We start from the raw sequence: 23,649 nt of genomic DNA, 5'->3' as shown, positions 1-23,649 counted from the left end.
CTGGCATTCTACCTCAGTGCCTGTTAAACAGCTAACTGTGCAGCTACGGAAGAAGCCATCAAGGCGCACAGTGCGAACGACATTGCTCTGGGAAACACCGCGATAAAGGAATGGCTGGAAAGCGGTCCCTGGGCAGGCCTGGACCCCTGAGAAGACAGGCTGCAGCTCTCGCTCAGCGCAGCAGTTCCTTGGCAGGCCTAGGAACCTGGATGTCGCGGAGGGCACTGCAGTGGGGGTGGAGGAAGAGGCTGGGGCAGACCCCAGGGGTGCGAGCCTGCCGGGGACAGGGCTGAGGAGCCCTGTCTGGGTGGGAGTGTGCTGCTGGGGAGGGGAACAGACCTGTGTGGGTGCGGGCGTGCCGCTGGAGCTCGTCGCTCCGTGTGAACCTCTTTCCACAGAAGAACCAGTTGCAGACGAAGGGCCGCTCGCCCGTGTGCAGGCGCACGTGGGCCCGCAGCAAGGACGTCTTCCGGAAAGTCTTGCCACAGTCCGGGATGTGGCACACATGCTTCTTCTTTCCCTGCTCTCCAGACCTGGGGGTGGAGGGCGTGGTGGGGGGAAAGGGAAGAGGAGTGGCGGGGGGCAGGACAGGGTGTAGAGAGGATGTGGGGTCAGGTCAGAGGGCACAGAGAGGTGAGCAGGCCAGCAGCATGGAGCCGCTGCCTTGTCCCCTCTCGATCTGTGACCCAGGAAGGGACCTGGGGAACGGGGCACATGCCAGGCTGCCGGTCTGGCTCCGGTTACCTCTTGTCCCCATCCTTGCAGTTGGGACACGTGCAGGCCATGCGGCGCCGCTTCTCCCCAGGCTGGGCCTCTCCAGCCAGGGCCTGCTCCATCTGCAGCTGGATCTGGGTGGGGCTCAGCCCACTGATGGTCAGGTTGTTCCCAGAAACGTTCTGCACCGTCAGCTGCTGCTGCCCTGTGGGGAGCCGGAGGGCGTGGTTTGCAGTGAGAGGCCTGAAGGGGCAAAGCAGGGAGCCTGATGCCCTCCTTCCCTGCTGCACGAAATAAGGATGGCCACAGCAGATGATGCTTTCGGGAGACCGTTATGTGCCGACTGCCATTTGGGAGGCCTGAAATGTGTAACTCCTTCAACCTTCATACCCTTAGGAAACAGGTACTATCATCTATCCTCCTTTCACTGTTGAAGAAACTGAGGCTCAATACCATATCAAGGTCACACAGCCCACAGTGGCAGAACCCAGACCTGAACTTCAGAGGCACTGCACCACTTCACCACACCGGCTGGGTCGGCTTTCAGACGCTGCCCCCGTATTTGAACTGGGTCTTGTCTGGCATTGTCTTGAGGAGTGTTTCTTACAGAACTTCCTCCAGCCTTGGGCTCTTGTGAGATACCAACTCTGCTCTCAGGAAAGGCTCCAGGGATTTTTGTTAATAGGAGTAAGAAAACAGTTCTAAGGGCTCTGGGAAACATCAAGTCCTCCAGGACTTGCATAATGCCTTTCAAAGCAGGGAACGCCGCTGACCTACTGCCGGTGTTAAAGCGCTGCTGCCCGGACAGGGCCCTTCACCGAGCGAAAGAAGGCTCGGCCAGGAACCGTTTTGCTAGGTAGCTACAACATTCCTTTGATGATCTGCAAGGCTGCTTTCTACTCTTAAGAGTTACCAAATATTCCCACTCAGCTAAAGTGAAACACAAGCCATTCTCACTGCCAAAGGCTCCCTCCCTTCTTTCCAACCTTAACTCAGGCTGTCCTCATTCTGGAAGCCTTCCTTTAGGGTTCTCTACCCAGGGCCTCCCTGGAGCATCTGTCTATGGTCTGGACCAAAGTAACATGCAGTTGTGTATTAGCTGGAGAGTTTTCCTGCGTATATCTTATTTTCTCCACTATATTCCAGGTCTTCCGCTGTCAGAGGGGGCCAACATACATCCTTTTTTTTTTTTTTTTTTTTAAGATTTTATTCATTTATTTTTAGAGAGAGGGGGAGGGAGAGAAACATCAACTTGTGAGAGAAACATTGATTGGTTACCTCTCACACGCCCCCAACTGGGGATCTGGCCTGCAACCCTGGCATGTGCCCTGACTGGGAATCGAACTGGCAATGTTTTGGTTCACTGGGCGATGCCCAACCCACTGATCAACACTAGTCACTGCCAACACCTTACACTATCTCACAGGGCTACCCTAAGGGCCAAGTGGACATGCTTTTAAGCCGGAAGGGATGAGGCAAGTGCCAGGCAGTACCCTCACTGTTGTCACTGGGCAGCACGGGGCTGGCCCGCAGTTCCCATGTGAGGGGTGTGCAGGCACACCACCCATGCCCCGGCCCGGGCCTTCTCTCACCGCCGGTGTTGGTGATGGTGACAGGCACACCCTGGACCTGGACACCGTTGATGTTGATGGTGTGCATGGCTTGAGCTGCCGCCGCCAGCTGAGCTGCACTCAGGCTGATGATGCTCCCGGCAGGGGCGATCTTTGGCAGGGGACGCTCTTTCCGGAGAATTGCTGCTGAGTGTTTTTTGCTGGCCCCACTCGGATGGGGAGCTCGGGATGCAGGGCTGTTACAAGTGGTGGCAGAGGTGGCTGCAGTCGCTGCTGGGGGGCTGTCCTGGACAAGGACTGTCTGCACCTCACCGGAAGGCGTGCGGATGTAGACCTGGGAGGGACCAGAAAGAAAAAGTCAGTGTCCCAGTAGAAACCGGGCTCCTGGCACCTTTTGGTGAGTGCAGCGTCGTCTCCCTGCCCAAGTGAGAAGTGGAAGTGCCTCTCTGTCTGCCCAAGTCTTCTCCGACCAGCCCAACCCTCCGTATGTCCACACCAACGTTCACCAAAGGTCTCACAGCATCCCTGTGCTAAGCTGGCAAATGGTGACTGCTGATTTGAAACCAAACATTTAATCTATTTAGCAGGGAAAAAGAGAAATGCCAAATCTCTGAACTGGAGAATCAGAAGGAACTAAACAATGAAGATGACTTCACGAAAGGTGCAATCACCATGAAACAAATGAAAACAGCTCTTTTCTTGATTTGGAGAAAAAGCTCTTCTCCAATTCAGATCGGCAAAGACGGAAAAAGAAATACAATGCCTACTGCTGGTGAGAGCGCAGGGAAACAGGAATCACTCCTGCATCAGGAGTGGAGTGTGAAGTGAGTATCCAGGCTTGCTGGAGGGAAACTTGGGAGTATGTATCAAAAGCCTTAAAAATGTGCATGTGACAGCCTGATGGGGTAAGAAGGGCCTGGGAGAGCTGAGACGGCTATGGGAGGGGCTGCGTGCACGGGTGTGGGGGACTGTTCCATGCGTGGGAAATGTGGCTCAGCCCCCACTCGGAAAAGCGGGTGGGGAGCGAGGTTGGCGGGCAGGACCCACGTCCATGGATGGGGAATCAGGCCTGCATTGTACATAGGCTGCTATGAGGCTTGCTCTTGCTAAAACTCCCTCACCCTGAATTGAGGCAGCAAATGTTTACTGAGTATCTTTAACTTCCTAAAGTCTGTGCTAAACCACCCAAGTATGGAGTGTGACCAGTTTTCCCCTTGAGCTACAACATCCTTGTCTTTGAAGTAATTAGCAGCATTCTTTCCTTTGTTGTCCTTAAAAGGTAATCACCTGTGGTGAACCTGTGCATGGTAAATGAGGATCTCCCTGGATGTAATGTGCCAGAAAAGCAATAAAAGCCTGTCCAGGTGGGGGTCGGCTCTCTCTAGCCCTCTTGCCCTCTCTCACTTAGACAGTGGCCATGCCGTCCCTTTTCCTCCACAGGATTTCTGTAGTCCGTGTGTATTTGTATACTGCAGCCACAACACCAGATCCTGTGGGCCGGGATACGCGTCACACGGGGACTGACCCAGATGGGACACATGTTAAGCACAGTGGGAGTGCGGATCCTCGCTGTCAGGGAAGGGAGGTACAAAGACGGGAAGGGTGCAGACTAGAACGAACCCCGTGGTGCTGGGTGGGAACTGGAGGGCTTGCTGAACACTGTTGGGTTTATCTATGTATCTATATCCACACATCAGATACATATCTAGATAAAACAGAAAGAGGACATTAATGGAAAAACCAGTAACATCCAAAACTAGTCTGGGAGTTTACTTAACAGTAATATCCAGTGTCGGTTTCTTAGTTTTGACAGACGCACCCTGGTGATGTAACAAGTTTAACTGTAGGGAAGCCAGGGGCAGACATACTGCAGTACCAGGGCAACCTTTCTGTAAATGTAAACTTACTCTAACATCAAGTTCATTTCTAAAATCTCTTATCATAGTAAAAGACATCAGAACAAGTGGGCAAAGGTCTGTAAGGAATGGGGTATTTAGTCTCAAAGTGATACTCCTGGGGGCAAACACACACACACACACACACACACACACACACACACGACTGGATGCAGGGAAGCCCTGAGGAAAGGCCTCGTAAACCTAAACTGAGGAGCATTCTACAAGACGGCCTGCAGCTTGTAAAGACCGAGGCACTGTTCCAGATCAAGAGAAACTACAGGACATGATGGTCAAATGCAATGTGTGACAGTGGGTGAGAAACTTGCCGCAAAGGAATCACTGGGGAAAGCAGTGAGACCTGAACGGTCTCTGAATTAAGACATCCGTGCGTCCCACCACTAATTTCCCGCATCTGATGGCTGTGGGGTTGTTATGTAGAAGGTCCTTGTGTTTAAGGATTACACACTTTCCATAAAATGTTTGGTGGCAACTTATGCTCCAATGATTCAGGGGAAAAGTTCTTTGTAAAAAAAAAAAAAAAAGAAAGAAAAATCCTGCTGCGATTGTGACGGGGGTTATTTTTGATTCCTAAATTATTTAGGACCATGTTCCTCAGTTAAAAGCAAAGTAACAAATCTCATGTCATCCCAACATACACATTTCACTTCCAGTGTTCTGGTATGTGCCCTTTTGCAAATCACTGCTACTTTCTGTGTATCTTAGGTTTCTGCTACCAGAAAACTTCCTGTTCACAATGTGGAGCAGGGACCAGCAAACTTTCTCTGTAAAGGGCAGACAGCAAATACCGTTGGGCTTTGCAGGCCACGAGGTCGCTGCCTTGGAGTGCAAACGCTGCACTAGTGGGCACGTCTCAACTTAAATGGTCATGTCTTAAACTTTCTTTACAAAAACAGGTGGGCAGGACAGATTTGACCTGAGGGCCGTGGACTGACAATCTCTGATACAGAAAACAATAGAGTTTTAAAAAACGTGCACATCCTTTGACTTACTTTTAGGAATTTATTTAGCTCTAAGGTGGGAAACAGCCTAGATATACAGTTAACAGGGTATTAGTTGTATAAGACGAGCACCTGAGGATAATGGAAAACTATGTCGCCATTAAGAAATAATGTTGTAGCTAAATCTTTCTGCATCTGTATGATCATCTCCTTAGGAAGCCCTGGGTTTAAGCCCTGCCTCCACCAGTCTTAAGATACGGAACCTCGGGAGAGGGAGGGAAGGCACTGCTGAGGATGTGCGCACCTGTGAGGGTATCGTCACCCAGTTCACCTGCAAGGTAGGCTTGATAACAGAACCTCGAAGGTATTGTAATAAGTGAATTAAATAATTTAGAGAAAATCACTTGGCAATACCTGATACGCCGGGAGGGAAGAGGCATTTGAGGGCAGGCTCTCCTGACTTCCATGCCCACGGCTCAAACCCAAGGGCACTTCTCCACCCAGCAGACCGCCCAGCTTCCTACTGTGACTCACTGTGACGCCTTGGCTCTCTCTCTAGATAATTAGATTACCAATTCCTCAAGGGCAGGAGCTGTTTTTTTTACATTTGAAAAAAATCCTTGTCCTCAATTTTAGTGGTAGCACCTGCCACACGTAAGACACAATGAATCAAGGTGGCAAAAATGGGAGAAGAGTTTGGGGTTGGAAACTGGAGTTGATTCCTGGTTCTTGTCACCCATGCACTGCGAGGGTTGGACACTTTGTGCCTTCTCTGGGTCCCGGGTTTCCCACCTGCACCAAGGGCATTTCGTAGGTACACACAGCGAAAAAAACCCTGCCTCATGGAGCCAAGCATTAGCGCATCTCAGTGAATGCCAAAGATAAGACCATGCTTGCTGAAGTTCATATCCTGGATGACTAGCCTAAATGTCCCTGTTCTCAGGCTAGGCTGCTGCTTCCTATTTTTCCTTGTCATTAGCAATGATCAGCATTTGCCTCGCTGTCTTACTTCATATCAAATTCTGTGGTTCTCACTGGAATTGTTTTCATTCTTGCTACTGTTTTCAGTATGTAATTCTATAATACCAAATAAATTTCATTATTAAAAAGTAGGTATCTGCCCCCTACCCACCCCCTAAAAGACCTCCATAAAGAAAAAGTGGGCCAAAATATAGGTAATAGGTATGTTTCATCTGATTTCTACCGATAAGCTGTACTTGACCCTAAGAACTGAAGAGAATCCATTTGTTAGGCAGAAGTGGCTATGCACTGCCCACCCCAAACGATACTGACTCCCAACATTCAGATCAAATCGGGAGATGCATCAGCATCATCTTCAAAAGCAAGCTGAATAGGATGGAGCGCTAGCCAGTTAGTGCTAAGGAGAAGGAGGAGGCAGGTGCAGAGGGTGTGCGTGGTACCTGAGTAGATGTCGGCTCAGCCGCCTGGATCTGAAAGTTCTGGGAGGGCTTCTGGGGGACAGTAGGGAGGGTGGCAGATGCCGCCTGCACCACCCTCAGGGCCTGCTGGGGGATCTGAACCACCTGCTGCTGCTCGGCCTTGGGGGGCACCACCTGGACCTGCTGGACCACAGCTGGCTGGCCCCCACCAGGGCTCTGAACGATGAGCAGGTTGTTTCCTGCCTGGATGATGTTGTCCGCTGTGGTCTCGATCAGCACCGTCTCCACCTGCTCAGCCACGGCCACAGAGGGCTGGGAGGCAGGAAGACTCTTCTTCCTGGCTTTCTTGTTAGTCTTGGACAGCGGAGTGGGGGGGCTCTCAGTGAGGAGCTGAGTGGTGGCCCCGGTGTCGCTGGTGTTTATGAGGTTGTTGACAGGCAGAGTAAGGGTCACGTTGCCACCCCCACCTGTCAGCTTCACCACATTAGCCCCACTCTGCATGGGAGTGGTAGTTGTACTTGACTTCTGGACAGGGGCTGGCTTGATGGGGACAGGCTTGTGACTGGACGGTGAGGGGGTGATGATGGCTTGGTTGGTGCCAGGGATGATCTGGATCTGGTTGGTGAGATTAGGCTGTACTTGGATGGTCTGGGAACCGCTCGCCTGAATCTGAGAGACCGCCTGGTACTGGATGCTGGCGTTCGATCGGGTCCCTTTGCTGATCACGGTGGGGTTCTGAATGGCAAACACCAGCTGACCGCCAGGGTAGGACGCGCTCAGTTGTGAGCCCTGAATCTGAAGTATGTTTCCTTTGGATGACAAGATTCCAAAGCTGTTCTTGCCGGGGCTGAGAGGAAGCGGGGCAGGTTTGATAGGGACGAGCTTCCGTGGTGTGGGCTGGGGGGGCGCAGGAGGCGTCACTGCAGCCTCGACAGCCGGAGGCCCGATTTTGCTACATGTTGCAGCGAGCAGGGCTAAGGGAGACGGCTGGGAGTCCTGCAAAACACCAAGCGCAGACTAGGGGTTAGGCACAAGGGCCTGCTGCCCAGCCACCCTCTGCCTGTTTTGCTCATCCCCTTTTGGCAGGCTCCTCCCCACTTCTGTGGCAGGCAGGGTGCCAGCGTCCTCCCCTGTGGTGGTCCTGTCTTCCCTGCCGGTTTCTCCATTGAGTTAATTAAGGGAGAAAGGGGAGGACATGTCTTTCTCAGGAAGAAGCACCCCAGAAGCACCCATGACAGGGTGAATTAGCAGCATAAACTGACCACTTACCCCTCCGGCCTCATTTCTAACAGGGACACAGAACCACCCTCAGCTCTTGGAGTTCTGTTGGCCTGTCACAGGGGTTAAGGGATCCCTGACTCCTCAACTGAGGAAGGCAAGGAGGGAAAGCATAAGGGAGGGGCAACAAGAGGAATCAACCCTCCGGTAACGTGTTTTCGAGTGCATGGGACAGGACTTCATTGACCAGTGAGGGCTGCTCTTTTGAGGCTACAAGGAGTCTCTAGGGGGTGGGGACACGTTCTCTATTTTCCTTAGAGAACGTGTCGGTCTGCGGGTTCTGGTGGAAGGGACCAGAGTTGAATCCTGCTTTACACCCCTGACCAACTGTGGCACCGTGGATTAAGTGGCCATGGCCCCTCAGTTCAGAAACAATAGGTAACCGAACCTTCCCTGGTCTTACGTCCTGGGGTGTTTACAGTGAATGTTCGGTTGTGGTTGAATGGCAGCTTCAGTGAGTCCTTGCAGGCTGATGCAGCCCCACGCCCTCAGAGCCCACTCACCTGGGTGGTGGAGGCAGCGGGCTGCAGGTAGTCGCTGGGACTGACAGCGGCAGTGGCGGCCATGCTGGTCTGTGGATCTGCTGGAAGAAAAGAAGATAATGCACAAGATGCCGAAAAAGAACCCAGAGCCACTTGTCTCAGATTTTCCGTCTGTCTCCGTTTGCTGCTGCTTCTCCAAGAGAGGCTGACCACCTCTCCCCGCGCTAACCCCATCCAGGCTTCGCAACTCTGCACCCCGTTTCAGCACACACCCCACTTCCTCTCCTCAGACTCAGCCATCCAAGGCTGTGAGGACAGCCGGTCCTGTCTTCCCTGGACTGTCCCCTCCAGCCACCATCAAGCCTGAGATAACACAAAGAGGCTGAGATTATACCAGGAGGAGCTTCAGTAACTGAACTCTGCCGCCCATGGAGCCCTCTCTGCAGGGCATGCTGACTCCCCCTAGCCCGGTGGGAACCCCTGTGTGCTGGGTGGTGCCCCCCCCCCTCCCGCTAACCCTCCAGTGCTGACCCAAACTTCCTGCTCAGTGCTGGTGTCTCCGGAGGCCAAGCCAGCCTGGGAGAGAAGCCTCGCTCAGTCAGGGTCCCTGACAAGGAGGACGCACCCGCTCCACAACAAAGTCTGGGGTCTTTTATGATCGCCTTTGCCGCAGAGGCCCGCTGGGCCCACTGCTGGTCTGCAGCAGATGGAGAATTGCCTTATGTGGATTTACACTTTAACGCAGGACAACGGGGACGGCCCCGTCGGTATCACCGAGACTAGGAAGCTAATCACTGAATATGATGAGAATGAAAATAGAGTAAATTCTATTTTGTTTAAATGTGTGTATATTTTAATATGTGAATATATCAGGAAAAAGTCTTAACATGCTAAAATGTTAAAAACCATTATATCTTGGTGGTTGAATTTTGTTTGACTTGAAAGAATTTTTCTCCTTGTTTTTCTGTATTTTGTCATTTTCTCACAATAAATGTGCTCTATTCTACTTTTTTTAAATAAAGAAAAATAAAGAATGTTGAGTAAGTAATAAGGGGAATCTGTAATCTGTGACCTAAGACAGGTGTAACGTAGGTACAGTGGGAACCGTGAGAGTTGGGGGACAGAATCTACGCCGTCTCACAGCTCATAAATCACTAAAGAAAAGCACACTGGGCAGAGCCTGACCTGCATCCAAGACCTTTGTTTTTCATTTTTATTTTTGTACGAGAGAAGGTTCATTTAGAAAGTCACAGAGGTAGAAGACGTAACCCATGGAAGACATGGGCTTAGGAAGCAAGTTACAGAGGCAAAAGGAGGGGACCTTGGAGTTTAGGAGAGGAAGGCCAAGGTACCGTGCTGGAGGGGAAGAGGAGGGGGACAGGAAGGGCGTGGGCACCCCCCCCCCCCAAAGCAGGCACTGAAGCCAGGACCGGGGATGGAGGAGTAAGAAAGCATACCAGTGCCTTGAAAGCTTGAATGGTTTGCAGGCCCTAGGGCCACACAACCGGCACTCCCCAGGAGGAGCACCGCGGCACCCTTGCAGAGGGAGCGAGGGGCCGGAGCGCAGCCCTGGGCAGCACCCGGAGTAGAGGTGGATCCTGAAATATTAGACACTGATCCTTAACAAAACCCTAGGACAAACGATTGTACAGCGCTACGATCACAGAGGTGAGGAAGCCGTGGTCCTCAGGAATGAGCTCGGGGCTGCAAGAAAACGTGTCATGCTGAGCTACTGTTTTATGGGCTTGAGGGTGGACATATAGGAGAAAGGCATACAATGCACATTTTCCTTCAACAAGGCACCTGACTGGAATTTTTATATATTTTTTTAAAGATTTTATTTATTTACTTTTTAGAGAGAGGGGAAGGAAGGGAGACAGAGAGGGAGAGAAATATCAATGTGTGAGAGATACAGCTATTGGCTGCCTCTCACACCCCCCAACTGGGGAACCTGGGCCACAACCCAGGCACATGCCCTGACCCAGAATCAAACCTGCAACCTTTTGGTTTGCAAGCCAGTGCCCAATCCACTGAGCCACACCAGTCAGGGCAAATTTTTGTAATATTCTATGAACATGAAAGGAAGACACTGCGGGCAGGACGACAGTCTCGTTTGGGGCTAAGCTGGGCATGCCTGCACCTGAGTGCTGAGACCCGTGCTGTCTCAGACTACGCTGCCACAAGGCCAACCAAGGTGCTTCAAGCTAGGCACGGGTCCCAGGACCCGGGTCTGCAGGCTTCTCCGTGGAGGCTCACGCTTTCTCCACCAGAACGTTTTATTCTTGCTTTCACTGCAAAGATCATCTTTAAAAAAAGAACAAGTACTACAGATCACTGTTGCTCACCCCAGATTTGCACATTTCGGGGCCCGTGTGTTTACAGCTGTATCAGCGCCAAGTGGCACCACCGGCGCCGCATGGGCCAATTAAGGCAACAGAATTCTGCACAATTAACTCATGATACGTTTGTGCGACGGGAGGGATGACAGCTCCTCAGCAGCGCGGGAGGACGGTGTCGCTGCACACCAGACACAGCAAGGCGGGCGCGCGGAAGTCAAGGAGCCCAGGGTGTCAAGTCTGTGCTGTGCTTACGCGGACAGCAGCGACAGGTTCAAACCAAGGTCGTCCTCGCAAAATGATGTGGTCAGTTTGAGTTTTACTGGCTTTGTGGTAGTTATTCAATTAATTTTAGAGGAGCTAGATCAATGAGCTGATACACAGATTTATGTGTGTACAAAATTAAATTGTAGCGTTATAATGAAAACAATCTCAGTTGACTCAAAAACATTTTCCCTTTGGAAAAGTGTTCAAACTATTCAGACCATGAACCACGGTTACACAATTTACACAAAGACCCAGGGCACACGCATACCCACACATACACACATACTCACACACCTTCCTGCCCCGTGCTCACACAGTAAGAGTTTCCGGAAACAAAATCTGCCCTTACTACGTGTGATGGGCTGATATTTTTCTATTCTATTTCATGTCTTTAAATGCTGGTTTTATGCCTGAGAAGCTGGAAGGTGAGGCTTTAGAGTAGTCTGACCACCTCCCAACTTTGGGGAAACTCCAACGACCTTGCAGGCAAGTTCACCCTGCGGATGTCACAAGGCCAAGGAGGACTGTAAACACAGTGGGTGTCAGTATTGGGTTCAAGGTATTGGGTTCAAGGAGACCTTAAGAAACTGGTGCGTGCACAAGGCTCCAGGTCTCAGTGAGAATTCGCACTGTGCCAGTCCTCCGTGGGGAGGCTGGGGCATTCCTCTCAGCCCCACTGCCCCGTCTTGTCGAAAAGGGGTAATGTTATCCTCATGGGACTCCAGGAGTCGCCGACAATTGATATGAGAGCCATTAAGCACATAGTGGGTAATCAGTAAATGGTGGCTTTAAATTTTGAAGTTGAATAAATTCTGCACTTAAGATTTTTTTCTTTTAAAGTCACATGTATATAGAACAGGAAGACAGAACTTAATAGTGAGTCATATGAAAAAGCCCCAGTGGTTTTAACTCAAAGCTAAATGGGAGCCAACAGAATCTAGATGCGGTTGCCAAAAAAGCTACTGCAATCTTGGACTGCGTTTCCAAAAGTTCAATCACAGAAGAAAAATAATAGTCCTAGTGTGTTCGGCACCCTTGGGCCACATCTGGAGTGTCAGGTTTCATCCTGAGTGGTATTCTGAAAGGGGGAGGGACCTGCAATGGGAGCTGGGTTGCAGGAGAGCAGCAATGGCGGTGACCAGGATGCCAGAGCAGCCATAGTCACCAGGGTCTTTATTCCACCCGTGGGTTCAAAGGGTGGAACCACAACTTCAGGGTAGAAATTTCAAGAAGGCAGATTTCAGATTAATACAGGGAGAACGTTCAGAAGATGGAATCGGTTGCCTTTTGAAGTAATGTTCTCCCGTCCCTGGAGCCATTTAGCCAGAGGCAGAATGTGTCCCGGTCAGAGACGGGACGTCTAGGTGGGGTGGAGGGGTGGAAAGTGGGACTGAATCACCTTTAAGATTTTTATAATTCTCAGACCACGTTACTGATAAAAACACAAGATGGAAAGAAAACCCCAGAAGATGAGTTGGCTGCTGGCCGGCCTGGGAAGGGCAGGTGGAGGCTTTGGAGAGTCCCTGGCTCAGGCTCACTTAGCTAAAAGTGGTCAATGACTCTCCCTGAGACGTCTTCTGGTATGAAGCGGAAGGACATCAGCACAGGACAGAGTGCAAACAAAATGAAAACCGGCCGAGAGCTTCTTACTCATCTCCCTTCCCCACCTCCCTCTCTCCCTCTGCAGTCATCACTACCCTGGACTCAAACTGTTCGGAGACCGGGCTGGGCTCTGAGAGCGCCTTCAACTGGGAAGCTACAGCGGAATCTGTATTGAAGCAAGCTGCAGACTGCTGGCGCTCCACGTCGCGCCGTTTCAGTTTGGTTTCATTTTCCTCCCCAGCTGGCTCTTGAAATACTCCTCTAGACTGCAAACCAGCGTTTGTTAAGTACTTCTCCCAGGATCACTCAGAGTTTTGTGGCCCCTGAGCTGCAGACCTGGGCAACCAAAACCGAGACCCACTGATCTCCCTGCCATTGCATCCTGAGATTAACAGGGTTGCGTCCTCACTGACCAGGAGAGGGGAACGAGAAGCGTTTCCAGCTGGTGTTTGGAAACGAAAAGTGGTTGAGAAATGGCGCAGATACGGAACTACAAGACTATGAGTAAAGACTTTAGAACCTCATTAACTTGGAAGCTTATATTTAAACTGTGTGCTCTGGACATAAGTTGTGCTGAACTTTTCCTTTGCACGAAGGCTGCAAAAGGACTCTTCGGCAGTTCTGGAATTGTTTATACCACTTCCACCGTTTTCATTGTACGATTTGCTCTTGCCAGCAGTTTACGTCCCGTCACTGAGACCCACATTTAGCCACACTGGTGAGGGGGGGGCTGCGTACTCTTGAAAGAAAAGGCAGCATTTCTTTCACAGTTCTATCATTTAGGTTGGCTAAAACTTTCCCAACAGAGTCCCTTGGCTGGTGAAGTTTTACAGTGATTTACCATATTTATCAGACCATAAGACACACCTCGGTTTTAGAGGAGGAAAATAGGGGAAAAAATTTTGAAGCAAAAAATGTGGTAAAATATTTAATAACATAAATAACCTCCCCCCCTAGGGAGCCAGTTAAGCTGTATTTGGACTATAAGACGTACCCCCTTTGCCCCCCAAATTTGGGGTGTGCGTCTTATAGTCCAAAAAATACGGTACTATACAAGCAATAGTAGCTCTCTGGCTCCAAGGAGAACTTCCAGTGCCTGATGGGACCACGCCTGTCTTTCCTTTCCCTACGCTGGAAGCCAGTTTACCTCTAAGGCCATGAGCAAAGCATCCTGAGTATCCTAGCTCTTGGTGGACAGAGCATTTATCTCCACCTCTGTCCCCTCCAGCTACGGCCTCCTCTTCCTCCCTCCTTGGCCAAGCCCCCGTCCCCTCATTCCTCACTTGTTTATGCCCCCATCAGTGGCACCGGGACTCTGACCCTGGCTCTCTGCCTTCACTCATACATCACCAACGACCTCCTCACTACTAAAGCCAAGAGACCCTCTTCAGTTCTTGACCTTTGAAAACGCCATTGGCTCTGGCTGGTGTGGCTCAGTGGATTGAGCACCGGCCTGCATACAGAAAGGTCATCAGTTCGATTCCCAGTCAGGGCACATGCCTGGGTTGTGGCGGGCATGTGAGAGGCAACCAACCTGTGTTTCTCTCACACATCCATGTTTCTCTTCCTCTCTTTCTCCCTTCGTTCCCCTCTCTCTAAAAATAAATAAATAAAATCTTAAAAACAAAACAAAACACCATGGATTTTCTTCTTCCTCTCTTGGTCATCTCTTCCCCTTGTGCATTCCTTTTCCTTTTGCCACCCCTTAAATGCTGATGTTTCTCAGAATCCGTCCTTCTCAGCCAACGCCCATTCCATGGGTTACTGTGCCCAAGGACATGGCTTCAGGTATCTGTGGGCACGGGTTGACCATGCCTGGCCTAGGTCTCTCCTCCAAGTGCAGACCATGTCCATCCAGCCCTCCGTGCGCCTTCCACTTGGGCTGCCCACAGAACTTACAACACTGAGCTGCCTCCTTCGCCCACTCTCTTCCTGAGCCTTCTAGTCCCCAGCCACCAGGGCCTTCCTCCAGACCCTTGAGGAGCCTCCACCTGCCACTGCCCTTTCCTTGCTTAGAGCTTTCTCCTCTCTTACTAGCTAACGCCTACTCAGCAAAACTTATTGAGAGCCCAGTATGTGACAGGCAGGTGGCTTCCTTGCAGGGGTCTTCCAGGACCCCCGAGATGAGAGGAGGTTATGCCTCTGGTAACACTCACTGCCCATTAAATAATGATGGGCTAATGTCTCTCTTGTGCTCATGGGAGGGCCCCCCAGGGTGGACCAGGTCTGTCTGCACTGCTGAACGGATATACTGGGCCCCATGCACAGCGAAAGCAGCCCTTCGTGGTGCAGGCTGAGCAAATGTCTGGTTAAACCAACCTCTTTTTCGAGTATTTCCAATCACAGTGAAACCCGAGCACCGTCCTCATCGCCAATCAATCATCAAGCCCTCACTATTCTACCTCCTACACATAAGCCTCAGTGCTCCTCACTGCCATCACCACGGTCCTAGCATGAAGCACCATCAGCTCAGCCTGAAATACTGCCCAAAGCCATCAAAACGGCTTCCCAGCGCTGGCCTTGCCGCTCTTATCCAGCCTCCATAATCTGGTCAGAAGAATCTTTTTTTTTTTTTTTAAGATTTCATTTATTATTTTTTTTAGAGAGAGGAAGGGAGGGAGAAAGAGGGAGAGAAACAACAACGTGCAAGAGAAATATGATCGTTGCTTCTCGCACGCCCTCAACCGGAGACCTGGCCCGCACCCCAGGCATGTGCCCTGACTGGGACTCAAACCCAGAGAATGTTCAGTTCACCACCAGCGCTAAATCCCCTGTGCCACAACAGCCAGGGCAGAAGAGTCTTTTTATAATGCAAATCCCATTCAGCCACTCCCCTGCTTAAACCCTGCAAGAGCTTCCAGTTGGTCTGATGATAAGCTTATAGAGGCCAAAACAATCTGCCCCCACCCCCCGTCACCTGTCCTCCTTCCTCTCCTGCCTTCTCCTCTTCTGGAGCTATGACCAGCCCTCTCTCACTTGGAACCTATGCATGCTCTCTTCCATTTGTGTATCCGCAGTCCTCCTTCGGAGCTCATTTATATCTCGCTCAGGAAAAACTTTCCTCTTTCTTCCCACCCCAACGAGTGCGGGGCCAGGGCTGTGTCCATGTACAGCAGCAGGGTACCCTTCACAGCGCTTCCCCCACCACACAGGCGGGAGCATGCCTCTGTCCACGGACCGACACCGGGAGCACCGAGTAACAGGCGGGCCTGAGGGGCCCCGAAGCTCTTGCTGTGGACTAGGGGCTCTTCCACTGGTCTTTCACTTGAGACACAGGGAATGAGCGAGAAAAGGGACCGAAAGAAACAGTAGGTTTCAGGAAGCTCTCTTCCCTCTAGGCGGGAACTTGGCTCAAACTCCTTAGCCAGGCCTTGTGGGTACTCAGCTCCCCCACCCCCCCACCCAAGGTTCCTACCATCCCAGCTATGGCTTTCTTGGCCTCCTGCTCTGGTATTTCGCCTGGAGGAATTTCGCTCTACACAAACAGTCCTTCTGCTGTCTATTTTGGTCAGTGCAGCTGGGCCTAGAGCCAACAAAACAGTTTCTAAGCCTAGTCTTTCCCAGTGGCCTAGCCTGGAAGAATTCAGAGCTGGTAAGGGAAAAGCAAGCCAGGCTGGTTTTAGAGAACAAAGCTGGGCCTCAAAGGGAGTTGACAAATGAGCTAAGAGAATCAGCTTGTGAGCGACTCCAAACTGCACCGAGCGTTTCAGAGAAGCAAATTTCCAGCAATCACAATAACCTTATAAAAGAGCTCGATAACAGTAAAAGGAATTTCTTTGACTTTTATTAAGTAGGAACAACTCGGGGTGGTGGCTGGCTAATGCCACGCACCAGAGGAGGAAAGTGAATGAAGAACGGAGACCGTGTCCCCACCTAGGCACCTTTCCGAGCCGCCCAGTCTTCCCGACTCTGAACTCTGACCCCAGCCTCTGCCCAGGACCCTGATGCGTGTCCACAATTTCATTAAGAAGTTAAAATTCCCTCGTTAGCTAAGATCTATTATTTCTCTTTTTCTCAAGAAAAACTCCTTGCAAGCGTCACCTGTACTTGCTACCCCAAATTTCTCTCCTGCCAGTCTTTCTTGAACCTGCTCCAAACCAGGCAGCCCCTGCCCCGTCCACACAAAACCTACGCACACCGCCACTGACCTCCACCTTGCTAAGTCTAAGGGTTAATTCTTAGGCCTCATCTTCCGAGTGGATCTTCTGACAGCTGACCAGTCCTCCTCCTGGAAACACTTTCTTCACTTGGCTCCAGGACACACTTGCCAGGCTGGCCTCCTACTTCTCTGGCTACCTCTTCTAAGACGTCCTTTGCTGGGTCCTCCCCAGCTCTCGAATTCTAAATGGTTGGGCTGCCCCCGGGCTCTATCTCAAGACCTGTTTTTCTTCAGTTTACACATATTTCCTGGGTGATTTCATCGAGTCTCGCGGTTTTAAAAACCAGTAACATATAGGTTCTACATAATGACGACTCCCAAATTTAGGTCTTCAGATTTGCGTATCTAACTGCCTACCCAAGTCTCCGCTTGGATGCATTAATAAGCATCTCAAACCTAATTAGCCCCAAACAGGGCTACTGACCTCTCTCTAATTCTGTGCCTGCAACAAAGTCCCCCGCTGCAGGCAATGAGAGTCCAGCCCTCCAGCTGCTCAGCCCTAAAGCCTTGGGAGTCACCCTTCTTCTTTCCCACACTCTGCATTTGAGTCAGCAAACCCTTCTGGCTCTACCTTCCAGACATATGCAGAATCTGACTGCTTTCCCCACCACCTCTGGCTATCACGCGGGTCCAGGTCCCCACTCTCTCACCTGTATCATTGCGAAAGCCTTCTTCCTAGCTGGGCTTCTGACCTCGTCCCTGTTAGTCTGTTCTCAACACACATCTAGTGAGACCCAACAAATGTAAGTCACGTTATTCCTCTGCTCCGAGTCCTCCCGTAGCACCCCACCTTCGTGCAAAGAAAGAGCCAAAGCCCCACATGCCCTGTGGGACCTGTGTCCCCTGACCTCTCTGACCTATCCCTGTCACTCTCCCGCACTGCTTCTGCCACGCGGTCCTCCCTGCCACGTGGTCCTGAACGTGGCAGATATGGCCCCTTCTCTGGGTCTTTGCACTTGCTGTTCCCTCTGCTTCAGTTTTCACCCTCTGCCCCTCACCCCAGATTGAGTAGAGCGTAGTCCTCCCCTCCTTCACCGTTTCACTCAAATGTCACTTCTCACGGAGACTTCCCCCAAACACCCTATATAAACTGCAGTGCTCACATTCTTCCTATCCTTTCTCCTACTTTTCCCTTAGCACTTCTCGTTGTCTACAATCTAGTAGTTATGGATTGTCTCCTACTAAGAGGTAAGCTTCCTAAAGGCATGGACCTCTCCCTGCCTCACTCACTGATGTACCTCCCTACCCGGCACATAGTAGGTATTTTATATTTGTGGATGGATGGATGCGTGCATCCTGGAGACTGCAGAGCGGGAGAGCCTCCATGGAGCTTAAGAACTAAAGGCGAAAACCTGCAGATCTGCATATCCTGGCACTCAGCTGCGATCTGCTCACTAGGTCAGCTCAGCGAGCACAGTCCCGGGTGGAACTCTGAACCCCATCAGTCACCTCACACAGGGGGAGTGCAGTCCTGCTCCTGGACAAACACTGCAAAGTGCACGCGTCGTCATCACCACACCCCAGGCACTACAGTTCAATGCTTTTCAATTAACACATGTCGGGGGAAAGTTCTTTTCCAAGTAAGGTAAGATGATGAGGGTACCTCCTATATGAATACCTCTTACCTGCCTCCACCCTGAATTCCTCTCCCCAAAATGTGACTGTCACTAGCCACTATGCATACTGCCTGGGTCCCACACTGAATACTGGAAGGGACTCTGGAGGAGTGGGAACACGGGGCAGCAGGGAAAGCCGAGAATTCTTCACTCTCAGGGAAGCAGTCCCAAGAAATGGTACAAAGAATACTGGTCCTCAGAATTCTGTCTTGGAGCCTGGCTGGTGTGGCTCAGTGGACTGAGCACCAGCTTGGGAACCAAAGGGTCACCGGTTGGATTCCCAGGTAGGGCACATGCCTGGGTTGCGGGCCAGATCCCCAGTAGGGGGTGCCCAAGAGGCAACCACACATTGATGTTTCCCTCTCTTCCTCCCTTTCACTCTCTCTGAAAATAAATAAATAAAATGTTTTTTAAAAAAAGAATTCTGTTTTGGAGAACAGGAGGAAAAAGAAATCAAAATACCCGCCCCCCAAAGAATATCAGTATGTAAAAACCCGTGCTTCCTCTGCTTTGGCACAATCCCTGGGCTAAGATCAGCTTCTGAAATGAGTAGTGACTTCATTTCTCCTGGGAAGAGAGGGTTGGCTTACCAATTACATTTTTGAAGGTTAGGAGATGTTTTGGTCTGTTTTTAGGCTAATCTGAGACTTCCAATTAGACACTGACCTGGAGCAGAAATACTCCACTTCCAATCACACGGCCCTGCCTGCTCCCTCTCACTCTCTAGTCACACTCTCCAGAGAGGCTGCTTCGTGATTCCACCCGTCCCACAGGAGAGGTAACAGATAACCCGAACAGGAAGCTCTAGAAAGGACATTTGGAAATGTGCAGGCCAGTGCCTCCTGGTTCCTGAGCCATTTTCACCCCGTGGCTGAGATGAAAAAGGCCACCTAACAACCTAGGAACAACTGGCATCTCAGGGCCCTTAGCATCAAAAACAAGTCACCCAAGCTAAACCTGTGCATTGTGATGTTCTGGGGCTTCTGGCTGGGTACGGCACGCCCCTCTGATGTAGAAACAAGTGGTCACTAGGGAGTGAGACACCCAAAGGGAGGGTTCAGGCAGCTGGGTCTGTCAGCACGTTCTTCCTGTGACACAGCCTTGAAATCTCCGCGACGCCACTCAGAGCCACTCACCGCGGGTGAACTGAGAAATGTCTAAACTGGGCGCTTCGCCCTTCCATACTCCCTTGCTCATCAATCCAGAGTACGCCAGCCAGAAGCCCACCCCGATGAGAAGCACAACAATTCCCTGTGCCGACGGCGGCCTCGGAGCACCTGAAAAACTCCTCCTAGACCCACGGTGGACGCGGCAGCTCCCCCGGCTGTGAGCGCTGAGCTGGCTCCTGCGCCCTCTTCGGCAACAGAAAAAATCAGTTTTCCATTTGGGAATCCTGTCAACTGGAACGAACCCACCGATACAACCTCCCAGCATCTTCTCGAGGGCGATCCCTAATCCCTTCCCTACTTAGGCTGACAATGCCCTTGAACTGGTAATGCCCGCAGTTTTGCCTGCTTCTTTCCCCCCAATTCTGATAACTGACAGAAAAGTGAGACCTTCCCAGCCTGAGGTCTCCTAAGAGAATGCGGCCAGCCAAAAAAGTTCTGTTGATAATTGAGGAAGAACTTCTTTTTAATCACTTTTTAAATCCTCCCCTGAGGATATGTTTATTGATTTTAGAGAGAAAGGAAGAGGGAAAAACATCAATGTGAAAGAGAAACACTGATTGGCTGCCTCCCTCACATGCCCAGGAATGTGAGGAATTACCCAGGAATTAAACCCACAACCTAGTAGGTGCCCTGACCAGGAATCGAAGCTGCAACCTTTTGGTGTACAGGACAACGCTTCAACCCAGTTCGCCATCCGGCCTGGGTGAGGAAGAACTTCTTAAGAGAGAGCGTTTCAACTGCATCTCAGAAATGTAAAGATCTAAGCACTGGTTCTGTGAAGGAAGAAATGAAGAGAAAGCTTTCCCCCTCCTTCAATAGATCTAGAAGCCACCAGGAGTTGCACGTGGGTCCAAAACAGAAGCAAAGCAAAACCAAACAAGCAAAAACATCAACAAATGTGTCCCATAATGATGTCCATTTCTCAGCCCAGCTTGTACTGGTTTGGTCCAACATGCAGACCAAGGGTTCCTGGTTTCAGACTTGTTGGGAGTAATTTCACAAGTCCAGTTAAGCTTCCCAAAGGGATACTATCACCCAATAAACTCATAAGTATTGCAGCTTCTCCAAAAAGATTTTACTCCAAGTCTGAAGCCCACAAGGCTTCAGATTGTAACTGTTTAAACTCAGAAGTGTTCACACAACTATACCTCTAAACTTTCTAATACTCTATACACCCTTTAAAACAGTGTCTCCCTGCATCTTTCATTCTGTGGCCACTGCCCACTCCCTCTAAAATAATCTCCAAATTTTTCAGTCTTTGGAAGTGAGGCTTCTCATCTGTGTGTATGCAGAGAACAGAGGAGTGAAGGTAAGTCTTACAAAATCATGCTACATCTCCATCACAGAAATGGGGGTGAGCAAGGTCTCGAAAATTGCTGAGCCCACATCAACACCAGGGTGTATTGGTTGGCTGCAATAAGCTTAGAATGTCTTCACAGAGCCCTAGTTGGGCAATATTTGCTTAAAGCAAGTTTGAGAATTACTACATACCTGTGGCAAAGGACTGTTCAGGCTACAAGGGACCCTGCGACTTCTCCAAAAGGCTGCTTATAATCAACAACTAGGAAGTTCAAGGCCAAGATATCCAAATGAACTACTACCCTATCTGTTGTTAGGTCATGGGGCATCTTTACCCAGACATTTGCCAAAATATTCTTACAGCTTCCTCTCTCCTCTGACAGGACTCCAGAGGGACAAACTTTAGTAGAATCTGAGAGAAAAAGCCAGTTAATCTAAGTGCTATCAACAGTGATGCCACCCTGATGGGTGTGGCTCAGTTGGGTGGGCCTACCACAAAGTGATGCCCCCCACCCCACCATTCCATTACAGGTCAGAGCGCATGCCTGGGTTGTGGGCTGCTCCAGGTTGGGACGCAGGCAGGAAGCAGCCCATCAGTGTTTCTCTCACACATCAATGTCTCTCCCTCTCTTTCTCCCTCTCTTCCCTTCTCTCTAAAAATAAATGAATAGGCTCTGGACGGTGTGGCTCAGTGGATTGAGCACCAGCCCGCAAACCAGAGTCATGAGTTCAATTCCCAGTCAGGGCACATACCTGGGTTGCAGGCCAGGTCCCCAGTAGAGAGTGTGCGAGAGGCAACCACACAGTGATGTCTCTCTTCCTCTCTTTCTCCCTCCCTTCCCCTCTCTCTAAAAATAAATAAATAAAATCTTTAAAAAGAGAGAGAAAAAGAAATGAATAAAATCGAAAAAAAAAAAAAAAAACCAATGATGCCAAACTCTGCTTCCTGGAGCTACCTCTCCCTTCTGGGCAGTCGGGGTAAGATTATGAACTACTTTACTTGGGTCTCCTTAGCCAAGAGACTGTGTGTGTGTGTGTGTGTGTGTGTGTACATATACTTTTTTTTTTAAGGAGACTGTATCTTTAACAGCTTAGCTCAGGGGTTCATAATGTTCAGAACAGCATTTTTTTCTTGTTGTTGCTGCTTTTAAATGAAGAGGTTAAGCCTCTGTAAAACCAAGTGGAAACACTAGAATTAGAAATCTTTCCAAATATCCCAATGAGAATCCATTTTCAAAAGGTATTAGTGCCTGTTAATTAACCCAACTGATAGGCTGTATGACAGATTTGCCCCCTTCATCACACACAAGAATTTAAAACAAAAACAAGTCATTGCAGTTATATTCATTATTGCAGACAACAGGTTTCTCTGTCTCATTAATCAAAATTACTCATATGGTGTGGATGCTACACCATCATTCTTTCCACTGCCTCTCTGTGAGCTGGCCAACATCCTAAACTTTCTAGCCCTAATAATCTTACCCAAATTACCAACTCAACAGTAGCCCTCCACTAGGGTAACACTTAATACTTTCTGGGGTAGGGCATGTGGGTTTTCAGACAGTGCCTGCCAGTGTACCTCAAAATAGTCACCACGCTCCTATCTGCAATGCAATTGGTGTAGTGGAGGGCCACATACTACTGGCTCCTCCCGCCCTTTTTCAGTAAGTGAACAAGAAGTGACCTCAGAAGAAACAAAGTTTGGAAAATGTTCCCTGAGAAAAGCCAGACTGAGTCCCTCTGGATCAAGTTAGTTAAGAAAAAATTACATCACAAGATATTGGAATAAAACCAAAGAATGCAGTAAAGACAGGTTTCTCAATTGCCCAGAGAAGACACAGTTCCTTTTCAACTAAAATTATAAAACCACCAGAAATATATGCCAAGAAGCATGGGTAAGAGGCTGATTCATAAGTCACGGATGGGGATGGGGATGGGATGGAAAAAAGGAAGTATCCATTTTGTTTTATTTTTTCTGTTCATTTCTTAAGTTTGTGCCTGGCCTTGGGATCCAGCAGCCTCCCCTCGTCCCCCAACGGGACAGCGGGTTAACAGGCTAGCTTTGTCAACAAGTTCTTAAACGTCTCACAGTTCTTGCAAATATTTAGCTGGCGGCTCAAGGATCCAAGTGAACGAACATATTAAAAGGTTTTGCCTACTCGCCGTCTTAAGGCGAGAGAGGTCTTCTGTCTAGGGAGTGCCCTCGTGTCCTGACACCATCTCTCAATTGGGATACACTGGTAACCACTTTGGCTTCTATACCCAGCAATGCCCACATGGTTGGCACTGTCTGAATTTCAAGCATTCCCTTGCCCCTCTCTGCATTCGGGCGAGCCCTCAATCGCTGGTGGGCACCTAGTTAAGAGTGCAGAAGGGTCCTCCGAACACAAGGCAAGCACGAAGGGGCGTTGGCCGCCTCCTCGGAGAAGACCCAAGCAATATCCGAAGGCCAGACAGAGCTGTGGGGGGCGGGGAGGGGTCGGCGACCTAGAGGAGGGGGTGTTCAGTCGGCCCCAGGTGCCCGCTCCTCTCGCCAGCCCCCGGAAGCGCTGCCCTCCCGCCCAGCGGGCTCCGAGGGGGCGGGGAGTCGAACGCCCCCTTCCGGGTGCCTCCGCCCGGCTGGCCAGCCCCGCTCCTCCTCCGGGCGGGAATCCTTCCTCCCCCGCCCCTCCCGGAGCCGGGCCCCGGCGCCAGGCCCGGCCCCAGGGGGCAACCCCCAGCCCCGGTTCCCCCTCCCTGCGGCCTCTGCCCGTCTTCCCGACCCTTGGGGGCCGGGAAGACCCCACCGGCAGTGGCCAGGACCCACCGCTCATTACGACATCTTCCTCCCTGGCCTCCGCCGCCTCCGCCGCCACCGAGAGCCTGACACCGCCCGCCCAGCACCCGCCAATCCCGGAGC

The 23,649-nt window shown here is 50.7% G+C and overlaps 1 protein-coding gene and 1 long non-coding RNA gene across 3 annotated transcripts in view; one reads left to right on the top strand and one right to left on the bottom strand.

Annotated features, from left to right (window-relative positions):
- LOC123477927 (uncharacterized) overlaps positions 1-4,378 on the top strand; it is an 11,844-nt gene extending 7,466 nt beyond the window's left edge. The window contains exon 3 of the long non-coding RNA XR_006652963.2: positions 2,870-4,378. This is a non-coding gene — a long non-coding RNA (uncharacterized lncRNA). The remainder of the gene's footprint in view (positions 1-2,869) is intronic.
- The window catches only part of SP2 (Sp2 transcription factor), a 25,207-nt gene extending 1,564 nt beyond the window's left edge, over positions 1-23,643 (bottom strand). The window contains exons 1-6 of one of the 2 annotated variants that reach the window (XM_024573160.3): positions 23,557-23,643; positions 8,324-8,403; positions 6,564-7,538; positions 2,307-2,619; positions 745-919; positions 340-533 (exon numbers count right to left, since the gene is read on the bottom strand). In XM_024573160.3, the coding sequence (XP_024428928.2) occupies positions 340-533; positions 745-919; positions 2,307-2,619; positions 6,564-7,538; positions 8,324-8,403; positions 23,557-23,563 (1,744 nt within the window). In that variant the 5' untranslated portion in view covers positions 23,564-23,643. The remainder of the gene's footprint in view (positions 1-339; positions 534-744; positions 920-2,306; positions 2,620-6,563; positions 7,539-8,323; positions 8,404-23,556) is intronic. The other variant, XM_045182099.2, reaches the window with a different exon arrangement.
- Between the last annotated feature and the right edge of the window lie 6 nt (positions 23,644-23,649).

This window comes from Desmodus rotundus, chromosome 9 (genome assembly GCF_022682495.2).
Source record: "Desmodus rotundus isolate HL8 chromosome 9, HLdesRot8A.1, whole genome shotgun sequence".
Classification (NCBI taxonomy): Eukaryota; Metazoa; Chordata; class Mammalia; order Chiroptera; family Phyllostomidae; genus Desmodus; species Desmodus rotundus.
This window is presented reverse-complemented; position numbering and strand designations above follow the sequence as displayed.